Source organism: Zalophus californianus, chromosome 12 (assembly GCF_009762305.2).
Source record: "Zalophus californianus isolate mZalCal1 chromosome 12, mZalCal1.pri.v2, whole genome shotgun sequence".
NCBI lineage: Eukaryota > Metazoa > Chordata > Mammalia > Carnivora > Otariidae > Zalophus > Zalophus californianus.
In genome coordinates, this window is record NC_045606.1 from 33,931,080 (window position 1) to 33,958,069 (window position 26,990).

The 26,990-nt window shown below is 39.5% G+C and overlaps 1 protein-coding gene across 5 annotated transcripts in view; it reads left to right on the plus strand.

The window, feature by feature from the left end:
• Window positions 1-26,990, plus strand: part of CDK14 (cyclin dependent kinase 14) — a 547,481-nt gene that overhangs the window by 329,076 nt on the left and 191,415 nt on the right. For all 5 annotated transcript variants that reach the window (XR_003516423.2, XM_027573639.2, XM_027573640.2 and 2 more), the window contains one exon: window positions 11,461-11,554. Coding sequence is in view for 4 of the 5 variants with exons in the window: in XM_027573639.2 (XP_027429440.1) it covers window positions 11,461-11,554 (94 nt within the window). In the remaining variant the exon portion in view is untranslated. The remainder of the gene's footprint in view (window positions 1-11,460; window positions 11,555-26,990) is intronic.

The following is a 26,990-nucleotide window of genomic DNA, read 5'->3' on the forward strand; positions in this document are numbered from 1 at the left end:
TGTTTCTTTGTTCCTTTGGCTAGAGCCTGAATGCACATTCAGAAAATTAACCTGAGATAAAAAACTCCTTTCAAGACAGAATTACCTAGATTCATTTAGATTCATGTTCCTCAGTTTCTGGTCCTGTGACCAGCAGCATCTGCATTGCTTAGGAGGCTTGTTAGAAATGCAAGATCTCAGGGTGCCTGGGTGGCTCAGTTGGTTGGGTGTCTGACTCTTGATTTCGGCTGAGGTCATGATCTCAGGGTCATGGGATCCAGCCCCAAGTCAGGGTCTGTGCTGAGTGTGGAGCCTGCTTGAAATTCTCTCTCTCTCTCTCTCTCAGCTCCTCCCCCCACCCCTCATGCTCTCTCACTCTCTCTAAAAAAAAAAAAATAAATAATAAATAAAAAAGAAAGAAAGAAAGAAAGAGAAATGCAAGGTCTCAGGCTTCAGCCCAGACCTAGTCAGTCAGAATTCTGTGTTCTACTAAGATCTCCACCTGATTGCATACCCAGTAGAAGGTGAGAAGCAAAGCTTCAGATGCTTTTTTACTGACTGACACATAGGCTTTGAGGAGATTTCTGGTGCCAGCCTAATGTTGTAAGAGAAAAGCGAAAGAACTAACTTGCAGTGAGTTACGGTTCTGCTTATGTGCTTTCTTCCTGCCAGAAGCAGCTTGACACTCTGTCTTTATTTTCAGCCGTCTTTCCAAATGTTTTGACAATGCAGATAGTTCTGAATGGTTCTAAATGATTCTCTGAACTTGAGTAGAGGCCTCCTAACTTGTACTTAGAGAAGTCTAGAACGGACAGGTCTCCCCTCCAGGTGATAGTGTGAGCCGGGCGGGTCGCTGTCCACTGCGCCCAGACTCAGATACACAGGCTACGCTGTGCCATGATCCTGCCCAGACTCTGTGGTTAAGCTCTGCGACTTGAGAATGAAACTGTCACTTGTCTGCTTAAAGCTTTCTATCCTAAGGAATCTCAAGCCTTTGCCAATACATGGATGGGATTAGAAGCTAAAATCATAGGATAGGTTTTTTTGAGATTTTGATTGCACCATATTTTAAAACATTAAAGTCCTTCTACATTGTGTACTGGGACTGAACCCAAACTGTTGCCCTGAGAATTAGGAAAGAAGGAGAACAATGTTTTATTTTTTACTGACCAGAATAAGATTAATGCCAAGAAGAAAAATAAGAAGCTCTAGGTCCTGTTTTATATTTCTTCAAGGGAGATAATCATCTCTTGGGTTAATTAATGTCTTGTAACACTAATGTCTTTGTGAGAAAATTGAGTATAGTCCCCTTGAAAGGCCATGTGTCAGAGGCAGATATTGTTTGAGTATAAGAGCTGAGGGATCTAATGAATCCCTATTTTAGTGGAAGGATATAAAGTTATCCAACGGGATTTTAATAAACAGGTACATTACAATGCATCTTAACTGGTTACAATAGTGACTAACCCGGTTTCATTCAGGTCTGGGAGGGCCGCTATATTGCCAAAACCACTTTGACTCATTTGAGCTGTGCCTTTCAAAGTAAGAGACCAAATCCTTGTTCTGAGAACCATGACAGTGGCTGGTCCATTTATAAGTAAATACATTACAGTTGCAGGAAGTAAACATGAGAAGCTGGAGTTAGGGGCCCTAACCCAGTCTGAGAGATGAGGAAGCCTCACCAGAGAAGTGGTGGTGAGCTTGCTGTTACCTGCTCTGATGGAGAAATGTTTTTGCCCCTTCTCTGGGAATTCCCTTTTTTCTCTACATTCACACTCCCCGCTAATGCCCCAGACTTAATAGTACAGATAAATTTTTCATCTTGAATTTCTTTGCCATAGAATGTGCATATCAGTTTTCAAATACCTTTATATCAAAATTCATCTCTGTACCCCAAAACTGCTAGAACTCATACGGGAATTCAGTAAAGTGGCAGTATATAAAATCAATGCACAGAAATCAGTTGTATTTCTATACACCAACAACAAGACAGAAGAAAGAGAAATTAAGGAGTCGATCCCATTTACAATTGCACCCAAAACCATAAGATACCTAGGAATAAATCTAACCAAAGAGGTAAAGAATCTGTACCCAGAAAACTATAAAATACTCATGAAAGAAATTGAGGAAGACACAAAGAAATGGAAAAACGTTCCATGCTCATGGATTGGAAGAACAAATATTGTGAAGATGTCAATGTACAATCTACATATTCAATGCAGTCCCTATCAAAATACCATCAACTTTTTTCAAAGAAATGGAACAAATATTCCTAAAATTTGTATGGAACCAGAGAAGATCCCGAATAGCCAGAGGAATGTTGAAAAAGAAAAGCAAAGCTGGTGGCATCACAATTCCGGACTTCAAGCTCTATTACAAAGCTGTCACCATCAAGACAGTATGGTACTGGCACAAAAAAAGACACATAGATCAATGGAACAGAATAGAGACCCCGGAAATGGACCTTCAAGTCTATGGTCAACTAATCTTCGACAAAGCAGGAAAGAATGTCCCATGGAAAAAAGACAGTTTCTTCAACAAATGGTATTGGGAAAATTGGACAGCCACATGCAGAAGAATTAAACTGGACCATTTCCTTACACCACACACAAAAATAGACTCCAAATGGTTGAAAGACCTAAATGTGAGACAGGAGTCCATCAAAATCCTAGAGGAGAACACAGACAGCAACCTCTTCGACCTCAGCCGCAGAAACTTCTTCCTAGAAACATCGCCAAAGACAAGGGAATCAAGGGCAAAATGAACTATTGGGACTTCATCAAGATAAAAAGCTTTTGCACAGCAAAGAAAACAGTCAACAAAACCAAAAGACAACTGACAAAATGGAGAAGATATTTGCAAATGACATATCAGATAAAGGGCTAGTATCCAAAATCTATAAAGAACTTATCAAACTCAACACCCAGAGAACAAATAATCCAATCAAGAAATGGGCAGAAGACATGAAAAACATTTTTCCAAAGAAGACATTCAGATGGCCAACAGACACATGAAAAAGTGCTCCACATCGCTCAGCATCCGGGAAATCCAAATCAAAACCTCAATGAGATACCACCTCACACCAGTCAAAATGGCTAAAATTAACAAGTCAGGAAATGACAGGTGTTGGCGAGGATGCAGAGAAAGGGGAACCCTCCTACACTGTTGGTGGGAATGCAAGCTGGTGCAGCCACTCTGGAAAACAGTATGGAGGTTCCTCAAAAAGTTGAAAATAGAGCTACCCTATGACCCAGCAATTGCACTACTGGGTATTTACCCCAAAGATACAAATGTAGTGATCTGAAGGGATACATGCACCCCAATGTTTATAGCAGCAATGTCCACAATAGCCAAACTCTGGAAAGAGCTCAGATGTCCATCAACAGATGAATGGATAAAGAAGGTGTGTGTGTGTGTGTGTGTGTGTGTGTGTGTGTGTGTGTGTGTGTATACACACACACAGTGGGATATTATGCAGCCATCAAAAAAGTGAAAGCTTGCCATTTGCAACGACAGGGATGGAACTAGAGGGTATTATGCTAAGCGAAATAAGTCAATCAGAGAAAGACAATTATCATATGATCTCACTGATATGTGGAATTCTTAATCTCAGGAAGGAAACTGAGGGTTGCTGGAGTGGTAGGGATTGGGAGGGATGGGGTGGTTGGGTGATGGATATTGGGGAGTGTATGTGCTATGGTGGTCACTGTAAATTGTGTAAGAGTATTGAATCACAGACCTGTACCTCTGAAACAAATAATACATTATATGTTAAAAAAAAAAAAAAGAAGAAGATAGCAGGAAGGGAAAAATGAAGGGGGGAAAATCGGAGGGGGAGACGAACCATGAGAGACTATGGACTCTGAGAAACAAACTGAGGGTTCTAGAAGGGAGGGGGGGATGGGTTAGCCTGGTGATGGGTATTAAAGAGGGCATGTACTGCATGGAGCACTGGGTGTTATATGCAAACAATGAATCGTGGAACACTACATCAAAAACTAATGATGTAATGTATGGTGGTAAACATAATATAATAAAATAAAATTAAAAAAAAATCATCTCTGATTAGCTTGCTGCCCAAGTTATTTCAGGCCGAACCTTAACTGACATCTGGCGGTCTAGCCCGCGGTTCTAGGTGATTCATGCTGCTTCCAAGGAAAAGTTCATCAAAATGCACAGAGATTCTTTTTCTCTCATGTAGTGAAAACTCAGACTGCTACTGCTCCTCTACTTAAAATGACCGATTCTGTATACAGTTCCAAGGAGATGCAGTCCTTCTTCATTTTTTTAAATAATAAACTTTAAATTTTAGAATCGTTTTCGATATTTTAGAAAAACTATAAAGACAATAGAGAATTCCTATATCGTCCTCACCTGGCTTCCCCTGTTTGTTAACATCTTACACTACGATATGAGGACAGATGGTACATTTGTCTCAGCTAAGGCCCCCACAATGTTCCATTGCTATGAACTAAACAGCTTCATTTTGACTTCACCAGTTTTTCCTTAATTTCTCTTTTGTGTTTTAGGATCCCGTCCAGGACAGCACACTACATGTAGTTGTCATGTGTTCTTAGTTTCCTCTGGGTTATGATAGTTTCTCAGACTTTCTTTGTTTTTCATGACCTTGACAGTTTTGAGAAGTACCAGTCAGGCATTTTGTAGGCTGTCCCTCAGGTTGGGTTCATCTGATGTTTTGGGAGGAAGATGACAGAGGTGAAGTGGACCTTCTCATCACATCACATCAAGGGTACATGCTATCAACATGACTTAGCACCGGTGAGGTTAACTTTGATCATATAGTTAAGGTCCTGTTTGCCAGCTTTCTCCATTGTAAAGTTATCGTCCATCTCCTATCCCTGCCTCCATACTCTACTCTTTGAAAACAGGCTGCTCTGCTCAGCTCTTACTTGGTAGTAGGGGGAGAGGGAGGGAGGCTTACATTGCTTTTGATTCATTCAGTCATCAAATATCTTTGAGCCCTTACTATGTGCTGACATTCTGCTCTGCCCTGGGAACAAGATGATGAACACTACTTTGCCCCTGATCTTGGTCTTCCATCTAGCGGAAACACATCCCCAAAAAGCAAAGACAAGTGAATATCCTTTGAATGTGAGGAAGGAAACAGACTAGGGAATGGAGGGTGAAACATGGAGCCTGGGCAGTAAGGGGAAACCCGCCTTACATGTGGTGGCTGGGAAGGACATTTCTAAAAGGAGCTGACTGCAGACTAACAAGAAGCACTTACCCACGCACAGAGTGAGGGGAAATGTGTTCTGGGAGGAAGGAACAGCAGCGCATGCGCAGATCCTGGAAATGGGGAGGAGAGCGGCATGTTTCGGGAACAGACAGCAGAGCAGCATGACTGGACAGAAGAAATCTCATGGGTAGAGGTGTGATGTGAAATTGGCAAGCATGTGGGGACTTCACACTCCCAGGTCTCCATTCTTAGTTTTAAGGTAGAAAAAAGCTCAAGCTGTAATTTTAAAAATCTAATTCCTCTCCTTTTATCAACACAGAGACACTGATGTTAGATGTGGATAGAGGGAGGGCAGATGGAAAGAAAATAACTTGAAATCCTTTCCAAACACAGAAAGCTTATATTTATATTATTATATTATATTATATTATATTATATTAATTTTCATTTATCAGGTGAAATTTCCTAATATTTATAAAAATAAAAGGTAGTACTTCCACACAATAAACTTCGGCCTAAACACAAGACAAAAATTTCTGAAAAAAGTTCATAAAAGTAAATTCTCCTTCCACCCCATCCATACCAAACCCTCTATCTTGAGAAGAAATCCTTAGAGAAGTGGTTGTATAAGCACTGTTATTAAAAGTCACCCTACACATTTGCTCCCAGTTTATTTCTCAGTTAAAAATACTTTAAGATGGGGCATCTGGGTGGCTCAGTCGTTAAGCGTCTGCCTTTGGCTCAGGTCATGATCCCAGGGTCCTGGGATGGAGCCCTGCATCGGGCTCCCTGCTCAACGGGGAGCCTGCTTCTCCCTCGGCCTGCCACTCCCCCTTCTTGTGCCCTCTCTCTCTGTCAAATAAATAAATAAAATCTTTAAATATTAAAAAAATAAAATAAAAACACTTTATGATAGAAAAAACACCGTAAGATTAAAATATCCATCTTCAATCAAGTTTTAAGAATCTACTAGTTTTTTGGCAAAATGCATGGCAAGTTTTAAAGCATATCTACCCCAGGGAAACTGCTGAGGAAAATAGTGAAAAGCCAGATCATTCCTGAGGGCCCATTTCTATTAGTGCTTTATTAACGAATCATCGTACTACGCAGTTTCTTTCATTTTCTCTCCGTATCTGATGAAGGTGATTTCTTCTATTTACAAGTATGCTTTTATGCAAGTGAAGTGTAACATAGATCAGGATTTGGCAAACTTTGTCTGTAAAGGACCAGATCGTACACATTTCAGGCTTTTCAGAGCATATGGTTTCTGTAAGCAGCTATTCAGCTTTGTTGTGAGGATGAGAAAGCCGCATAGACAACACATAAATGAATGTGCGGCGGGGCTCTAATAAAATCTTACTTATGAACACTGAAATTTGAATTTCATATAATGTTCATATATCATCAAATATTCATCTTTCATTTGTTTTCAACCATTTAAGAAAGTAAAAGCCAGGGGTGCCTGGGTGGCTCAGATGGTTAAGCTCTGCCTTCGGCTCAGGTCATGATCCCAGAGTCCTGGGTTCCAGCCCCGCATCGAGCTCCCTGCTCAGCGGGAAGCCTGCTTCTCCCCCTCCCTCTGCTTCTCCCCCTACTAATGCTCTCTCTCTATCTCTGTGTCTCGAATAAATAAATAAAAAAAATCTTTTAAAAAAAAAGTAAAAGCCAGTCTTAGCTTATAGGTTATAAAAACAGGCACTGGGCAGGATTTGGTCTGTAGTCTGTGGATCCCTGCATATTATTGAGTGTGTGGCCCCCGAGTAGAGAGAGGGCTGATACTACCGCTAGTCTCATTCATTTGCTGCCATGAGTGGGAAAGAATGAGGTGGCTTTACGACCAATCGTTGTAATTGCTTCTGTCCTCGAGACTATTTTATCTCCTGATCTGTAATCTGGGTTTTTCACCTGTATGTCCAGTTGGTGAGCTTCATCCATCATCGAGTCCTAGGATACAGAAAAAAGCTGAGACCTAGTGTAGGAAGAAAAGACTTAGCCTAATGTATGGACTTCTGTTCTTTTTTTAACTCTCTCTTCCACTTTCTGAGCACAGCCATCATAACAGCATTTGGCTCTCCCAAGATTCCTCATGTATAGGGTCCTGTTTTCTCTCTCTGGAATGCCCCATTCCCACTCCCATGCCATCACCCCATAAAGCACCACGTTCCACTTTCCTAGTGTCGTTAGATTTCAGGAGTACAAGTGCATGTCCTCCTGTGCTCCTTTGGTATTTATCATGGGAATTGTGAAGAATGTTTTAGAATTACTGTGTTTATAGTACACAGACATACTTGAAGGAAACTTGATAGTGTTCCCCAAATTGACAACAGTCCTAAAAGTTTACATGACTATATCAATCAGGAGAAGGGAAGCTGAAGGAACAGACAACTTTTCTATTAGACTATCAGAAAAGAAAGTCATCATTATGCTAGAGGAACGACTGTTACCTCTGTATTCTCTTTGTAGAAAATATTCTAGAGTTCTTATAGAAGAGGTAATCAAAGATTATGCAGCCAGAATTGTAGAAAGAAAAATATCAGAGAGGTGTGTCAGTTAATAAATATGTTACATTATTTTTCTGAATTTAATATTATTTGTACTGTTAGCTTTTAAAAATTTATGATTTCTTTTGATTTATTTTCTCATTCTGGGTTCACTTTTGTACTCAATTTTTATTCATAATTTTGTATACTTTTTCAAAGATTTATTTATTTTAGAGGGAGAGTGTGCACGCAAGCAGGGGGCAGGGGCAAAGGGATAGAGAGAGAATCTCCAGCAGACTCCCCGCTGAGCACAGAGCCCGACATGGGGCTCAATCCCAGGACCCTGAGATCATGACCTGAGCCAAAATCAAGAGTCAGCCACTTAACCAACTGAGCCACACAGGTACCCCAATTTTGTATACTTTTTCAAAATAATAACTCCCAAATTGTTTGACCTTCAACCTTAAAAAGTTGTCCCTCCATAATCATAATTACAAAGAATTACCAGTTCTGGGGCACCTGGGTGGCTCAGCCGGTTAAGCGCTTGGGATTCTCTCTCTCCGTCTCCCTCTCCCCACTACACACCCACACCCTGCTCTCTCACTCTAAAATAAATACATAAATATTTAAAAAAAAGAATTATCAATTCTGCTTAAAATCTTTGAATTGTGGTGAAGAAATCACATATCTGCAGCATAAATTAAATTTGACAGTTTTGAGTTTGGAAGAACTGAAGGATACATGGGCGTGAGTGGGTGTTTCATACGTCGTCTTACCAGGTAACTAATCGTGTGTGAGAGTTTGAACACACCGCATCCTGGGACAGCTTTAATTGTAAGCTTTGTGATCAGTTCTTGTTCTTGAAAAATTTAGACTGTGTGGGTGATAATTACATAATTATTCAAATTGCCAAAAGAAACAAATTAAAGGAGGCATTTCCTGAAATAAGATTATATATCATAAGTATAGAACTTAAGTGATTGAATTCTTTCTCAGTAAGCCACAGGGCCACTTAATCCATCAAGAGCTAGGAGTGCAGAGTAATAGAGGGTAGCAAGGGGGAAAAAAAGTGGAGTAGGCAATAGTCCCTTCATATTAAATTGAAGGGCTTTTATTGCTGTGTGGCAATAAGGCAGCTCCCATCATGAAGTATTCTGCTAGGCTGTAATATGTTGATATGTTTGACACTTCTGCTTTTTAATTTTCTTGTGCATTCTATCACCTTTTATACATCCTTTAAGTATAATTCTATCAGCTTTATTAGTATACCCTCACACAGCTTTGGAAAATGATGTCATCAGAAACATCCATTAGAAATGAAAGTCCATGTCCCTTAGCCAGCTGAGCAGATAAAAGCCTGTGGAAATGCTCTGTCGTCGTACTCAAACTGAGAAAAATTGCAGCATAGATTTATCTTTTAATTGTTCTAAATATTGTATTATGGAGATGATCTGGACCAAGCACAAGTAGTGCTAACAGCATTTCTGTAAGTGTGTGTAATGGTTACCTCACCCGTCAGCTTGCTGGGTACCCAGTGGGGGCAGCTGTGGCTTCTGCTGAGGGTCTGCACACTCAGAGTTGCAGCCTATGCTGGGAAGGACGACAGCCAAATGACACTGAATAGAGAGTATACCCTGAATGTTGGAAGGAAGGTGTTGGTAGCTATTGAAGATCCAAGATACTTTATGTATACGTAAATAAGAAGACAATAGAGGGGCGCCTGAGGGGTGACTCTTGGTTTCAGCTCAGGTCCTGATCTTGGGTCATGATCTCGGGTCATGAAATGGAGCCCCATGTCGGGCTCTGTGCTCAACTCAGAATTCTGCTTGGGATTCTTTCTCATTCTCCCTCTACCCCTCCTGCTTGTGTTCTCTCTTTCTAAAATAAATAAATCTTGAAAAAAAAAAAAAAGACAGTAGAAATGTAGGTCAGTAGTCTTAGAAAAGAATTAATGGCATAAAAATTTGGAAAGACCCTAAATTGAAGTCTTAGACCTAACCAGGCATCTGAAGCCCCAATATTTATAAGAATATCATTGCATTTTTAGTATGCTAATAAAATGATTGTCAAAATGTATGTTGTGTCTCAAATCTTAAATGAAGACAACTTGTGTTAAACCCAATCTGCCTAGCACACTGATTTTAAAGTTAATGATTTGTTATTTAAATGGAATTATTTTTATGATATATAAGGTAGCATTTATTTATTTTTAGTCATTTTGATTCTCTTTACTTTTGGTATTTATTTTGGGTAGAAATTATGTGCTGTAATAGAGAAGAGATTTCTGCAAATGCATTACTTCTTTAATTCAATACATGGTTTATACACAACTGTGTAAACAAGTGGGGCAGTTATAGAGATGTAGTCCCTTGTCCTTAACCTCTAAAGGATCTGAAAGAAGTTAAAGGCACAAGGGTTTTGCTCACCCTAAGTTTGAATATGAGTACAACAATTGAAGAAGTATCCCAGTATGTTCATGATTTCATCAGAATGCTTTCAGGAAACAGAAACCCATTCAAGGTAGAACCATTTAATACACACACACACACACACACACACACACACACACTTATAGAACGATTTAATATATATATGTATACACACACACACATCCTGGAGAATTGCTGGAAGGTAGAGAGTGCTAGCAAAAGCAATGGATTATCTGAATATCTAGGCCTTAGGAAGGTGGGAACCAGGTCAGTTCAGGGGACTTCATCTGCAAAAAGACTGTCCTTCCTAGTGCTCTGTCATTAATGTGACTTATCCCATCAACATATCCTAGTTTCTTTCCATCCCTCTCCCAAGTGATTGTTTGTTAAAGTCCCAGCAGAAGTATCTGATTGGCTCTCTGCCTATACTATGGATTGGTTGTTCCCACTGGGTTAGGTGCAGGCCTCTGTGGTCTGGGAAGCAAGTCTCCTGATCTGCTGGACTGCCTTGCTAGACAAGGACTGTGAGCATGACCTGCTGAGCTAGGAGGGGAAGTTGACCATAGTAGATGGCTGATATATTGAATGAGAACTTAATAAAATAAACTCATAAAGAGAGCTATTATGTCTGCTGGAATGCTCATAGAAGGCTTTGTGGAAGAAATGGCATTTAAATTAGGTTATAGAAATTGGGTTGGATTTATCTGTTAAGAGCAAATAAATGAAGAAGGAGGGAGTTGTAGGTAGTGAAGCAATTTGAGTCAAGCTGTATGGGTTTATGCTTGGCCCATGGGCAGATCAGTCCAGCTCAGCAGCAATCCTCAGTGTAGCTGCCCTGAATCACCAAGTAGCCTGAATCAACACCTGGGATCCAACCTAGACTGATTGACACAGGATCTCTGGGGTTTGTGTTCAGATTATTCACAGTTTTTAAAAGTTCCCCCCAGATGATTCTGATGCAAAGAGAGGTTTGAGAACTCCTGGGCTGCTTGAGAGGACAATATATTAAGAATTCATGAAATGGTGTTGGAAAGGGGTATTTGAAAACGACTGAAGGCTTTCTAGATCAGGCTAAAGAGTTTCTTGACTGTTCCCTGTAAGTAAGGTGGAGCTGCTAAGTGTTATATTTTATTGGTTGCCACCATTTTCTGAGCTCAGTGTAGCTGCATCTATTAGAGACCTTTCAGGGCACTAGACAGAGAGGGAAAGGAAAGAAGTAGGGTCTAGATATATGTGGCACAGCCCTTGGTACTCATTAAGAATGTCATTTATTCATTGTTTCTCCTCTGTAGGAGTAGACGTCCTAATTCCAGATTTAATTTACCAGGAAATATTGGAGCTTTTGTACAATTCTTTTTTCTTTTCTCTTTAGGGGAGTCGGCTGCATCTTTGTTGAAATGATCCAAGGGGTTGCTGCTTTTCCAGGAATGAAAGACATTCAGGATCAACTGGAGCGAATATTTCTGGTAAGTTCTTTACAGAGTGCTCCTGAGAAAAATTGGTTTCTAATTCATCCTTTCATGACAAGTTGTACAGTGCTGGTGGAAAATGATTTTAAACAAATTTATTGGTTGTCATATTTAATTCTGATGTATTTTTTGCACCTTTGAAAATGCAGGAAATTAGTTAAAATTGTGTTTTTAAACTACTGTACACGAATAAGGTGCCAGAATGGTAGGAAATGATAGGATGTCTGCTGTAATGTAGAATAGTGGGTTAATAATGAGGGCTCTCGCAGAAGAATGTCAAACAATTTATGTGGATGCCCCTGCCCCTTTAAGTGGGTGGAGCTTAATTCCCTCCCATCCCCACCCACTTAAATGTGGGCTTTGATTGGTAACTTTTTCCATCAAGTAGAGCTTGGAAAAAGGAGGGTAACTTTAAAATGGAGAACAGGCAAACCACCTCAGCAGGTCTTCAAGGCTAGCATCATCAAAGGTAAGTCATGTTGGTAGCCTGTACCTTTGATATAATGTGCCACTGTCTCTGTGGTCTTCCTCTCAAAAACTCTAACCCTAGTCTAATCACAAAAAAAAAAATCCCACAAACTTGAGGGACATTCTACACAATACTGCTTAGTACTCCTCAAAACTGTCAGGGTCATCAAAAACAAGGAAAGTCTGAGAAATTGTCATAGCCCAGAGGAGGCTAGGGAGCATGACAACTCAATGTAATATGGTATCCTGAATGGAATCCTGGGACAGAAAAAGGACATTAGGGAAAACCAGTGACATCCGAGTAAAGTGTGCAGGTTAGTAAGTATCAGTGTACAGTTGGTTGTGACAAATATACCATTTAAGATTTAAAGAGGAAACTGGTGAGGGGTATACAGGAATTCTCTGTACTGTTTTTCATAACTTTTCTATCAATCTAAACTATTCTAAATTAAAAGCATTTCCATTTTAAAAATCTGCACGAAGAGAAAATAAAATGTGTTCTGGTGCCAGACAATCTGGGTTTATCACCTGCACTGCCACCTTGGACAAGGGACTTAATTATCTGAGCCTTAGTTTCCCTTGGGAGAAATGAAGGCTAATAACAGCACCCATCTCATAGGTTATTTTGAGGAATAATTGACTTAATACACATAAAATGCTTTTAAAACTATGCCTGGCACATAGTTAATATCCCACAAGTTATTATTTTTATCAAATCATTTTATACTGAATATTTTTATTCAGTAGAACTTCCACATTAGCTAATATTCACATACACCTATTTTTTAAAACATGGAATCAGAGCTAGACAAACTAAGGTCTTCGGTAAAAGGATTTAAACTATATGCATTGTAGCAGTCAATCACATTATCATACTTTTCCCTTCTTTAATAAGACTCCCATATGAACTCACTGGGGCAAATTTTAGTATGGACCATAGCAAGAGATAAACTTATCCTATAAGCATGTATTTTAGGTATGCAAATGCAGCATTAAAATACAGCTTTCATATTAAGTATAAGGTCCCAGGAGGGTGTACTGATACGAATTGAGACTCTCCATCACTACTGTGTTCATCTGGACATTAGCAGTAAAATGATTACAAAAAGTGGACAATGGAACTAGAGAATCAAAGCACATGTGATTCTTCCATGCTGTATCCTGTACCCCAAGTGCCCCTGTAAATCATAGCAGATGGACAACTTCTTCCAAATGTTGCCATATTGATCTCTTCTCCCAGAAGCTGTCTGTATCCACTTCCCTTTTAATTTTACTGAATTATTTTTTACCCATAAATTCCCACACTGAATGTTAAAACAATATCTTATGATTATAAAAACAATGCGTCTTTGTACAGAAAATTTCCAGTGTCAAAAAGGATAAAAGCTGGGGCACCTGGGTGACTCAGTCGTTAAGCGGCTGCCTTCGGCTCAGGTCATGGTTCCAGGGTCCTGGGATCGAGCGCCACATCGGGCTCCCTGCTCAGCGGGAAGTCTGCTTCTTCCTCTCCCACTCCCCCTGCTTGTGTTCCCTTTCTCGCTGTGTCTCTCTCTGTCAAATAAATAAATAAAATCTTTAAAAAAAAAAAAGGATAAAAGCTGAAAAATCACCCTTTGTCCTAGTAAGCAGAGAAAACCACATTTAGTGTTTTTACATATATCCTCCGTTTCTATACACGTTAAGAAAAATTGAATCATATTTTGTATACCTTTTATAACTTTATTTTTTCACTTAAAAATATGTTATTAACACCTTTCATTGAAAAATGAATCCAGAAACTTCTCATTCTTAATGACAAAGGAGTGTTTCATTGCATGGATGAGACGTTATTTGCTTAATCAGCCCCATGTTAATAGTTTGTTTACAGTTTTTAACTATTATTAAGTGCTGCCAGATACATCCTTTGCATACTAATCCTCTTAGTTAAAAATAATTATTAGAATTCAAAGTCCTTAATTCAATAACATTTAATTTTCATAAATTTATTGACTGTTCTTACACTTTGATCCCTTCGTCTAAAGTCATGAAACACGGGGCGCCTGGGTGACTCCAGTTGTTGGGCGTCTGCCTTCGGCTCAGGTCGTGATCGCAGGGTCCTGGGATCGAGCCCCGTGTCAGGCTCTCTGCTCAGTGGAAAATAAAGTCATGAAACACTTCCTTCTCCCTGTTCCTAAGAAAACCTCTTACTGAGTTGATTGAGATTGTACTGAGCCTGTAGATTATATTAGGAAGAAAATATATAAAATTGAGCTTTCCCATCTAAGAATAAATTATATTTCTTTATTAATATTTTATGGTCCTTTGCATAAATGTACAGTTTTTATAAATATTTTCTTTTCCTATATTCTACTTAAGCTTTTATTTTCATTCAATTATTTTAAGTAACTTTCCAAAACTATTTTCTTAAAAATATAATAAACTTGTTTATTTTTATGTCATTGAAAAAAACAGAAGAGGGAATTTTAATGGGCTGTGGTTTGCATCATATAGATTTTTATGCTAAAACATGTCTTCAAATATTTAGCCTTTTGATTTATTTGAAGCTCAACTATAATAATAATACCACTTAATTGTATTCTGAGAATAATTTCCTAAACTTTAGTTTCAACCTAATGGTTCACTCTGCGATAATTATTGAATAATGCTTATATAACCTTGTTAAATTACTGGTTTTTATACTAACATCACTGATTTACTATATTTGAAATCAGAAAACTTCAAAAGGGAATCATATAGAAATATCTTCATATATACATTATTTCCAGATGAATTTAAAAGAAAAGGAAATGGCTATATAAATGAGATATATGCCACAGCTATAGAACCAAAAAATGAGTTTCATAAAAGCATAGTATATTGCTAAACAGTAGTTCAAAGATTTCATTTTACATATTATTTTTATAATGCAGTGATTTCCAGTAGGTACTATCTTGTTGGATTGCTTCCTGTTTGCAGATTTGCCTATTATTTTTTTAATTTTAGGGTAATAATTTCCTAATTTTATGGGTATTCAGAGACCTTTGAGCTATAAGTAGGCTTTTAATAAATCAAAGAAATAAATCATTGCAGATTTCCCATAGGAGTATTGGTACATGAAACTACTGTTTGCTCCTGTTAGAGCACAGAGCTCCTTAAATGCAGATAAATATCTTGATTGATGGTAATAGTTTCTTCATTTACTGTAGTTTTTTTTTTTTTTAAACGTGCATAATGATTCTAACAAGTAAAATGTCCTTTGGCAATTAGGAGATAAAGGTCATTATCTATATAAAATTGCTGCTTTAGAATTAAATAGTAATATGTTTTACTGTGAAGAATGAGACATGACCACAAAGAGAGGAATCTACAGACTACTTGAGGCAGTAAATGTTATCATCTTAAATACTTATTTTGTCTACCGAATTGTTTAAATTTGCAAAAAGCAGTATAAAGCAAAAAGAGTCAGACAAGCTGACTCTCTCAGGAGTTGTGTGGTCACCGGAAGAAGAAATTGTACTACTCCAATATAGTTAAAGCACTGGGAAAAAATGCTTTTCCTTGGTGACCTTTTATGTCTGGTCTGAATCAGAATTACTATTAAAGTGTGATTAAATCCCCTTTCACGGGCTTCTCATATAAATTGCCAGAGACCCTTTTCTAAAGTGGCGGTTGTATATCTGGCCAAGGAGATAATCAACTTTGAGAAGTCATGAAACATGGGATTATTTGGTTTGTTTTGTATTTTAATACAGGGATTAAGTCCATTCATTCACCTGTGAACTGTGTATAGAAAGGTGGTTAATAACTTTGAAGAACAAAATTAATAGCTTGTTACCCAAGGTAACTAATATAATTAACTCCCACACACTGAGTCTTTACAACAAATACGAAAGGCAACAAAGACCAGTCAGTAAAGCCCTTATATTTTTCTTCCGAAGATTTTTTTCTTTCTTTTTTTCTCTCTTTCCCTCAGTTGGTGGAAAGGAGCAGTTCACATTTTTAACAAGTGCTTTGAACTTATTTCTTTAGCATAATAACTGTGTTGGTATATTAGGTGAGCTGGCTCTGCTACAATCTGAGATTTCGCCACTAAGTCATTTTCCTTGAAATTGTGATACTCATATGCAAGAAAGGAAGGAAAGTGATGGAAGTTTGACAAATTATATTCAAGACATTTGGAATTGCCAGGTGAATGGGCACCTACTTGTCTAAGCAATAACTCCACTGTTAGGTGAAAAGAGTGATGTATATTCATTTCTCCAGCATTACCTCTTTCTTAGTGTGGCATGAGGTATGCTATTCACCTCTGTTAGTTGCAAAAATAAGCAGGAGACGTATTCATCCCGGTAAACATATATTCAGAGTGACAAAATCAGAACTAATAAAAAAAACTTGTATTCTAATCACATTGTTCTGAATTGATAAAGAAATCCACTTGGTGGAACCCTGGGAATACGGGTCTCTCTCCCTTCACGACAGCTGCACAAATGGCAGAGAATGCTGGCAAGCTGCCTGAGACCTTTGGCAGATGCTTCTGGGTTTGTGTGGCTCGGGGCCCAGTGTCCCGCGGCCATGACAGAGGAGCTGGCGTGAGCTTGTTGTGGGGCCATCCTTGTTTTCCCTGCCTTTGAATGTTGATAACCCTGAGGGTCTCACCTCTCCCTGTTTTCTAGATCTTCGGGCTTGCAATGAAATTTCATCCACCAGTTGTTTGTTATCCTGTTGATTACTTGATTAATACAGTTGTTAAAATGTTCCTCTTCCTCATGTATATGTCCTTCAGAATTTACGTGTGTGTTTGTGTGTGTGAGTGTGTGTGAGTGTGTGTGTGTGTGTGCACGTGTGTGAGTGAAAAGAGCCACTTGCAACTTTGAAAGGTATTACTCAGCCTGGCTTTTGAGTCATCCTTCCTTAAGCCTCTGTGTTTTGCAAAGGACTAACTGTCTCGGAATGTGGTCTTCAGACTCAGTTCCAGCCCTTGTTTCCCTATCCTGGCTCTATTTCCAGGATCTTAGCTCGAATGATAACCCTGAGGTTTCATGACTGGCCAGAGTAGCCATATGGAAAGTAAGAGAAAGCTGGTGGTCATTATCTTTAATGGCTGTTACTATCCAATGGGATATAGGAGCCACACTGTTAAGACAAAATATTGGGAACACAGATTGTATCCCCAGTACCACTACTGGATTTGCTTGAGGTCGTTTCTGGCATACTTCTTCAGCACTCACTTCGCAGCACTAGATACAATGGAGATGTAAAGGAATTGTGTGCCCTGGGGAAACTGATGACAATCAAGGTGGGCAGGCAGGACATACCTTTAAGAATAAAGTCACGAATAATTGCTGAGCAGTTGTTCAGCAGAAGGGAGACCCAGTAACAGTGGCAGATCCTGTACTAGTTAAAATACTGAACTCAAAGAGTTAAATACTAGGTTCTAATCCTAAATTGTTGTTTCCCCGAATAAGTCCCCCTTTCTAATTGGAGTGCAGTTTCGGCATCTGTAAAGGGAGGAGTTGAACTAGATAATTTCAGTACTGTCTTGCAGCACTAACCTTTTTGAATTCTAAAAATGCATGATATTACAGGATTATGCATAAAGGCTGTGGGTGTTTAAAGAGAAAATTGCTAAGAAAATTTTTGTCAAGCATTGAAGAGAGAATAAGACTTGAAGTGGAACAGGGGAGATGGAGACATCAGGCAATGGTAGAGAAGTGAGATGGGGACGATAGGAGTCTGTCCTGTACGGGTGGAAGGTGAGACTGGGTGTTCGAGCCTGGACTTTGATAGACTGAGGACTTTTTAATCTTATTTTATCTATGAAGTAATAAGGAGATAATATAATTTTTTAACCAGAGTAATAATGTTAAAATGGCCTTTTAGCAAAATTAATACATGATTAATATATGATGATAAACTCAGATACATGAACATTGTAGAGAACTAAGCAGGACATGCTGGGTTGAAGGATATTGAAAATATCAAATAGTAATTTTCTAATTGGTTTATCTTTTTAAGATAGAGTGTGTGCATGAGTGCAGGGCGGGGGGCGGAGCGGGGGTGAAGGGCAGAGGGAGGGGGAGAATCCTAAGCAGGTTCCACACTCAGCTGGGAGCCTGACTGGGGGCTCTATCTCATGACCCTGAGATCATGACTTGAGCCAAAATCGAGTCGGACACTTAACTGGCTGAGGCACCCAGGTGCCCTGTTAAATAATTCTTAAGGTCAATTTTAGAAAAACAAAGTCAGGTTTTTGTTTTGAAAACAATTTTCACATTAAATTGGGAGCAATTTCCAAACCATTAATATATATACTTGAAAATATTATTTTAATTATACTATAATATCTTCTAAATGTGTCCAAATGTACTAATACAGTGGTAATTTGCTTGTGGTTTTTATCCTACACTAAGCATCACATATTTTTTATCCCCTTCAGTTATTCTTTCAGCAAGGATTATTAGGCACCTCTTCTGTGCCAGGCACTGTGCCTACAGGCGATGGTAGGACATAGTCCCTGCTCCCCTCAAAAGTGCTTTCAGCTGGGCTACATCTGAACAGCTTCCAGAAAGTCACATCAGAAAGATGTTGCAAAACTGTTGTGATATGTCTTGGATATAAAGGATATAGAAGAGAAAGGAATAAAAAATAACTTCAGAGTATCAACCTTGGGAAACAAAGTGATTCGTGAGAGCCTTGAAAATAATGGGAACATTGAAGAGTGCCCCCAGAGAGGAAGAAAAAGACAGCTCAAGTTACTGGACTTTATATGGCAGCCGGGGACCCCAGCTGGGGAGGCCCACAAGTCGTACCGAACAGAGTCAGGAGGAAGACAAAGCTCAAGGGATCATTCACCCAAAGCAGACAAAGTTGGGTCCCAAACCACCGTAGTTCTTGAATAATGAAAAGGTGGAGGGGAAAATGCAGTGGAGTGCTGTCTAAACCTTACAGATGCTCGTGGTTTGTGGGTGGGGGGGCAGAGGTAGGGATCTAGGTAGGAGAGAATCAGTGCAGTGACTCGAAAGTCAGTGTAAGGGTGAAGAGCAGAGAAGTGAAGGGTAAGTAAGGAGGCAGGAAAAAAATCACTCCCTCCAGGAAAATTACAGATCAGTTCGGGTGTGTTTAGCTCGTGGGTGGGGTTAGGAGTCCCTCCTTTCTGTGTTCCCTCAGGGTATTTCTCACTCGGCCTGTATAGCATGTGGCACACTCTGTTTGCTCATTAAATGCTTTTAGACCAGAGGAGGAGAAGGATTTCCGGTCTAAGAAATTGAAGAGTCAACACAGAAAATGCATCTGGGTTTAATTAGAGAAATTTAGACTGTCCATGGCTTTCAAAGGAGACTTAAGATTCTCCTCAGTGTCTCAGGGGGAAGGTGTGGGGTAGGCTCAAGGGAGGCTCACTTTTAGCCCCTCCACTCCTGGCTCTGCCTTTATTAAGATTTTGTGTAGGAAATGCATCTCACTGCTGAGAGGTTAAAAAAAACCCTGGACGAATAATATCTTAAGATCCTCCCAGGTCAAGGTTCTATGAAAAAAAGAAAAAAGACCATGTGGAAAAAAATGATAAAGAGAGATCCAGAGAAAGCGAAGATGAAGAAATAACAGTCGAGTGATCCATATAGGGAGACATTAGATAGACATTCTCAAAAAGAAAGTTCTGTGCTAATTAATTAGCTAATAGAAATTTTGGTAGCAAACTGTAGTAGGGTCATTTCTCATGAGAAAAAACAAGGACAGTAGGATAGCCGACTATAGAGTAGCTAATCCCATTAATTTTTGCAAAGAAACTTCTATTTGAATACCAGCTAGTCGGGGCGCCTGGGTGGCTCAGTTGGTTAGGCGTCTGCCTTCGGCTCAGGTCATGATCCCAGAGTCCTGGGATCGAGCCCCACGTCGGGCTCCCGGCTCCGCGGGAAGCCTGCTTCTCCCTCCCCCGCTCCCCCTGCTTGTGTTCCCTCTCTCTGCTCTCTCTCTGTCAAATAAATAAATAAAATCTTAAAAAAAAAAATGAATACCAGCTGGTCATTATGTAGAAATTTGAATTACCTCACTTGGTGAAAAAAGTATTTTTTACCTTGAGTATTCTTGCATTCACATTATAGTGTTACAAACTTTCTGTGAATGGAAAATGATATTTTCATTAAATCATTCACTTTTTCATTAAGTTATTAATTTTTTCAACAACTATTATGTAGTTACTATGGGCTAAATATTCTTCCCTCTTCTGTGGGGAGAGCAGTGCAAAAAACAAAGTCCTTGTTCTCTTGGAACCTGTATTCCTATGGAGGAAGATAGATAATAAGCAAATAAATGTATAATGTGTCCTATAACTGTTGCATGGGAGATGCCACTTTACATATGGTGTTCGGGGGAGGTCTTTCTCAGAAGGTGATACTTGTGAAGGTAGATACCAGGGATCGTTTAGGTGGAGGGAATAACAACTTGTGTGTCCTTAATCATGATAGTATCAAAATCAGAGTTCTCAAGCCTGAATTTGGTGAATTAAGGATCATTCTTTCTAGTGCATCAACATGATTTTTAATACTCTTATTACTTTGACCTCCTTCATATAAAACATTTCCTTCTGTGAGAAGTCCTCACTTTGTGTGAAGCATTAACTTCCTGTATCTGCTACTATTCAGACATCAAACAGAGCGAATCAACCAAGTGAGTTGGAAGTACACCCGTGTGCATGTTTCAGATTGGAATTATGCTGGAGCTAGGGATTTGAGCTTCCTAGTTTAGTTATCAGAAATATTGATATAGATAAAAGAAAGTGGGAAATGTTTCTGTTTTGGAGAATAGATGATGGTTTAAAGGAGAGAAAAGAGGTAGAATATCTAGAGGACGCAGAGAGCCAGAAAGCACTCACTTTCGGAAAGTCAAAAGGGAGAGGAATTTCAAGAAGGAGAGATGTATCAACTGCATCAGATACTACAGTAAGGTCAGTAGAAGATGGTGCAGAGAAGGGGCCCCTCGTTGGTAACTTTTTTTTTTAAAGGTAATCTCCTATTTTTTTTAATTTGCATTTTTTAAAGATTTATTTATTTATTTTGAGAGAGTGAGAATGAGAGAGAGTACATGAGAGGTGGGAGGGTTAGAGGGAGAAGCAGGCTCCTCGCTGAGCAAGGAGCCTGATGCGGGACCCGATCCTGGGACTCCAGGATCATGACCCGAGCCGAAGGCAGTCGCTTAACCGACTGAGCCACCCAGGCGCCCTGGTTGGTAACTTCGAAGGGTTAGTTCCAACAGTGTTGGATATTTGAAGTCAGATTACAATGGGCTTAAAGAGTAAGTGAAAAAGTGGAAACATTGAGTATGGACAACTTCTTTGAGAATTGACTGAGGCAAGGTGATTAGATGTCACCTTACAGGTATTTTAAAAATCAGGATTTACAAATTTTATGATATGCCATAAATATTTTTAAAATAATGAAGACCAGGGTGTTTGTAAGGTAAAGGACCCTAAAGATATAAGAAAGCACATTTGATGGATCAAAGTATGGAATAGGCAAGGGCGGATGGGTGACAGAGAGGGTGCCTTGGCAATGTGGATGAAAAGTTTTGCTGAAAGGTAAGAAAGAAGAAAGGGAAGGAAAGAGAGGAAGATTTGAGTAAATACTGTAGAGGAGTAAAAAGGAATGTAAAACTATCACGATCTACATGATTCAGAAATGGAGGGGTTGTGGCTAATGGTGATGTGCCTTTGGGAGGGCAGACGTGGAGAGGAATGGATCGTATTTGCAGTGCTGGTGTAATGCCAAATGGATTGTGACTGCCATATGACAAGAGAAGGTAGTTGCTGACAGCATGTGTTAATCGATGTCAGTTTGAAACATTATTGTAGAAATAAAAGTGCTACATTTGTAGTTTCTGTGATTTATAACAGTTTCCTTTCCTGTGAACACAGGATTGCTTTTAGGTATATCCATCCACCTGTAAATATTTTCCAATTGTAGGAGTCTTTACCAAAGACTTGTCTGGAGGTAATGGTTCACATCTGTGGTCTAACAGTCTTAAATGTCTGGGACATGTTTTAACCTAATATATCCCTGTTTTATATTACCATTTTAGTATTCGTGACTTTATTGTCAGTATGTGACTACTCACTGACTACTGCAGTTATCTCTTGTCATGTAACCACCTCAGAACTTTGGGTTAGGGGCACCTGGGTAGCTCAGGCGATAAGGTGTCCAACTCAGTGTTGGCTCAGGTCATGATCTCAGGGTTGTGAGATCAAGCTCCACATTGGGCTCCACCCTGGGTATGGAGCCTGCTAAAGATTCTCTCTCTCTTTCTCTCTTTGCCCTTACCCCCACCCCAAGGGGAAAAAAACAAAACAAAAAAGAAACCTCTGGGTTAGATCAACAACAGTCATTTTTTAAAAATTATCTGTCATAGTTCCAGGGTCAGGAATTGAGTAAGGGCAGTTCTGGACTTGGTGGACTTGGGGTCTCTCATATGGTTGCAGACAGACGGTGGCTGGAGCAGGAACAGTGAGAAGCCGGTGCAGCCGGGGATTGGCCAAACATCTCTCTCTTCTTAGAGTCTTGAGGTCCTGCATAGGTTGTCTCCATGTGGGTCAGTTTGAGCTTCCTCATGGTATGAGTTGGGTTCTAAGAGTGGGTGTCCAAAGAGGACCAGACGGAAACTACATGATTTCTCTTTAACTTAACCTCAGGAGTCATTCAGTGGCTCTCTGTCCCTCACCCAGAGTCAAAGGGAGGGGACATAGACCCCAGTTCTAGATGGGAAGAGTGTCAAGAATGCTGGGCCCATGGTTTAAAACTGCCACAGTGGTCACATAAATTTTCATTAGGGCATATCACCAAATTGAGCTGATAAACAGCTTTGTAGGAAGAACAAACTGGGAACGATTTAATCAAGCTTTTAGATTTTTTTGGTCATTTTTCCTCCAGGCTCCTGATAGCCATTATAGTACTGCTTCTCATGATAAACACGAAAGTGTGAATTGTCACACAGTGTTACTTGGTAGGTCATGAGGTCCCTCGTTTGCTCACCCTCCTTTTCTTCCTTTCTTCACTAACAGGTTCACAGATGTGTCAGACTGAAAAAGATGGTGAAAAAGATGCCATAGTGTGACACATCTGAGACAAAAGAGGAGGTGGTGACACTTCTTAGCAAATCTTCAGAATGTTATCCATAAAGTAGATTTTCAACTCAAATTCTGCCATGATTCTTTTTTTTCCATTCACAGCATGCTTCGTGCTTCGACATATAGGTCTTTTATTCTTCAGAACATCACCTTTGTTATCTCTTGTGGTCGGCAGCATCAAAGATGGCTTCCATGGGCTCCACCTCCTGGTATTTATGCCCTTGTGTAATCCCCTCCCCTTGAGTATCAGCTGGACCCAGAGACTTGCTTCTAATGGACTATGGCAAAAGTGATGGGATATTTGATGCGGTATTACTTCTGAGGCTAAGTTAAAAAAAGATTACTACTTCCTCTTGCTCACCCTCTCTTACTGTCTCACTGGCTGACTCTGAGGGGAGCCAGCTGCCATGTTGTAAGTTGTTCTGTGGAGGGACCCACTTGTCAAGAAACTGATGTTTCCAGTTGGCAGCCAGTTGAAGACCTAAAGTTGACAGCAGTTCTGTGAGTGAGCTTAGACGTGGATCCTTCCCCAGTGGAACTTTCATGTGAGAACACAGCCATACCTAACACTTTACTACTACCTTGTGAGAGAGCCTGAGCCAGAGACACTTAGCTAAGGTGGACCTGAAATCCCGACTAACAGAAAATGTGAGATAATAAATATTTGTTACTCAAAGCCCCTAAAGTTTTGAAGTGACTTGTTCTACAGCAATAGATAACTGCATCTCCTTTGATCCCATGACCAAGAAAGGGGAGATACTGTTACTGTAGTTTTACAGCTGAGGGAACTGCCGTCAGAGATTTTGTGAACTTTTAAGAAGATGTGTTTCATAAGTACCAGAACTGAGCTGAAATTCTAAATCTGCTGACTCTTCCACCAAAATAGTATTTTGTTTTGTATTGTTTGGTTGTTTTGCTCTGATTCATAACAAGGAGTGTGCATTAGAGTGACTTGGGAATCATTTCCTGAATACTCAGTCATTCTTGGGCCTCACTCAGGGCCTTCCAAATCAGTCTCTGAGGATGGGCCTCTGTGCATTCTAACAAACAAGAAGGCCTTGGTTGATGAGTCTTCTTGGTTAAGAGCATCCACTCTAAAAGGCACATGTCCTACTTTGAAACGTTATAGATGTTTTAAATTTTCTGGCCTGATGTGACAACCTAAAGACCTCATTAGTGCAGGCACCCTATCCAGAATATAGAAATCCCTCTTCAGTCAGACGACGTCCTGTGTTTCTTATAGGGATACTTTTGATATGACCCTCAAGGGACCTGCCCTTGTATACAAGTATATTTGGGAGTTTCTTTCACATTGCTTTGTATTAACAATATTAGGTGACTAGTATTAGAATGTGTACACAAGGAAACAAAGACTTGTAATCACCATATCCCAGCACTGTAACTTCTGTCTGGCCTGATCACTTGATCAATACGCTGTTTCTCTCCCTCATTTTGCAACCTACATTTTCTTAGAAGAGTAGAGGCCTTAGAAGACTTTACCCACAAAGATAAATCTGTCCAGGGGCGCCTGGGTGGCTCAGTCATTAAGCGTCTGCCTTGGGCTCAGGTCATGATCCCAGGGTCCTGGGATCAAGCCCCGCATCGGGCTCCCTGCTCTGCGGGAGGCCTGCTTCTCCCTCTCCCACTCCCCCTGCTTGTGCTCCCTCTCTCGCTATCTCTCTCTCTCTGTCAAATAAATAAATAAAACCTTAAAAAAAAAAAAAAAGATAAATCTGTCCAGGCTGCTAATCTTTTTGTGAGGTATGAGTTCATTTAAAATCTGACCTTGTATGGTCTCCTGCCCAAGCCCTACAAGGAAATTTTTTTTAAAACAGCCTTCTCAAAACATTCTATCCTAAATTGATCTCATGTCACATTATTATATATCTGGATAGGAAGCAATGGCTGTTTGATTAAAATTTATCATACAAAATAATCTACCCAAATCATTGGAGCACAGCCCCTAGAGAACAATTTTATACTAAGTCAAGGTAACAGATTATCTGACCTTGGAGATGAATTTTTCCTCTATCTCACTCATCTCTTTTGACAATGACAGTCATATGTTTTCCATGTATGTGTAGGCTGTGACATTTTTATATTCTTCCTAAAATCCCTTTGTCTGTGGGTTTGGTTGTACTGGGAAAGTGTTGAGCACTATCTATTTTAAATACACCATTCGAAGAATTTTTTCTTGTTGTAGTGCCTAATATAAACTCAGTCTTCTGTTCCTTTTGAATAACCCCAAATATTAAAATTGTCAGCAAACTTGAGTCTCTGGGAATATATTCTTCTCCAGGACAAGAGGAAATGTCCGTCTAGTAAGAATTGGTTTAGGGACACAGCCCATGTGGCAAACATCTGTGACTTTACACCTGCCAGGAGTTCCTCTTCTCTTATGTCTGATGTCTAAATATGACCCTTCCTTCTAAATACGAGAAATGTCCCCTCTCCTGCCAGTGGTTTCCCAATTACACATTCTCTTTCCTTCTCCTGGACCTCTTGGTCTCTTTACCCAAACCTATCTGCTGTCTCCCTTCAGTTTTGAGCTTGCAGGGTGGTTGTCTTTGCTCTTCTTCCCCAGTACAGTTTAGGATTTGGGGATGTGGGTGGGGGCCACAGGAGTGCTTTGTGCAAATCAGGCATTAGTACTCACTCTGACGCTGCAGAGGTATTGACTCATGATGATAGAATTACCGCAGATAAGTGTTCACATTTCTTAAACTTCACTGTCTTTCTAAAATGCATCTTTTGAGGGAACTCTGTGGGGATGACATTAAGAGCCACTTTAAAATTTAAAGACAATTTCTCTTCTTTTGTTTACTTGCTTAAAAATAGATGTGAGTACATGCTTTCCTCTAGGTCCTCCTTTTGCAGTTCCTTATTCTAATAATATGTAAATCACTAGCGGCAGACAACATGTAACATTCAGATGCAGAGATCATTTTACCGAAACTCAATAGAACAAATTACTGTCCATTTGCTCTAAGTAAAATTCAGTATGAAGAATGTTTCATGTTTGCCAAGTGAAAAGTGAATAGCTGAAGGGTATTAACCAAACCATTTTTGGAAAATAATATTAGATTCATATCTCAGATCCCATTTTATTCCCAATAAGATGAAATATTGTTTATCTGTCACATGGAATAGTGATGTATGCACGCTTTGATATGATTATTGACACTTGGGACGTGTTTCAATACATTCAGCCATTTTGAGTGCCCATGATACACTTGACAAGTGGGCTTTGGTGAATTTCTATCTTGAAGAAGGTTGCAGAATTTTTGTTGAGTTTTCTTTTTAGTACTTAGTACTGGGTGTGCATCACTGAGGAAATCAGGAAGCTAAAATCATAAAGGAACTAAATCTGATTGCCAATTCCTTATTAATCTTCTTCTTTATAGTTAAAAATAATTTTTAGACATAAATAATCACTGTATATAATCTTGATCTCTTGATATACCATGATATCAAATTAGATGTGACATGCGCAAGGTGTTAACTAACTTTAGTGAAATTATAGCCCTTGAGCAACAAATTTTTAAACAAATGTAGTATTTGTTCATCTTGCCACATATTAAGCTCAATTTTTGCAAACAATAAAATTGATGCTGTTATAGAAGAAATCTCTGTATCTCCGGCTCAATTTTGCTGTGAACCTGAAACTGCTCTGTAAAATAAAGTCTTAAGGGGAAAAAATGCTATAAACGCATCAAAGCAGAATACTGTCTGCAAAATCCATTCTCCCCTTTGAGTCATTTGTAAGATTCCCCCTTCAGGAGTTTTATCCTCTTTCTCTCAGTGAGCCGCTACGTGGAAGGGAATGGACACTCGGGCAATAACAAAATTTATTGCTTGGCAATGTGATGGTAG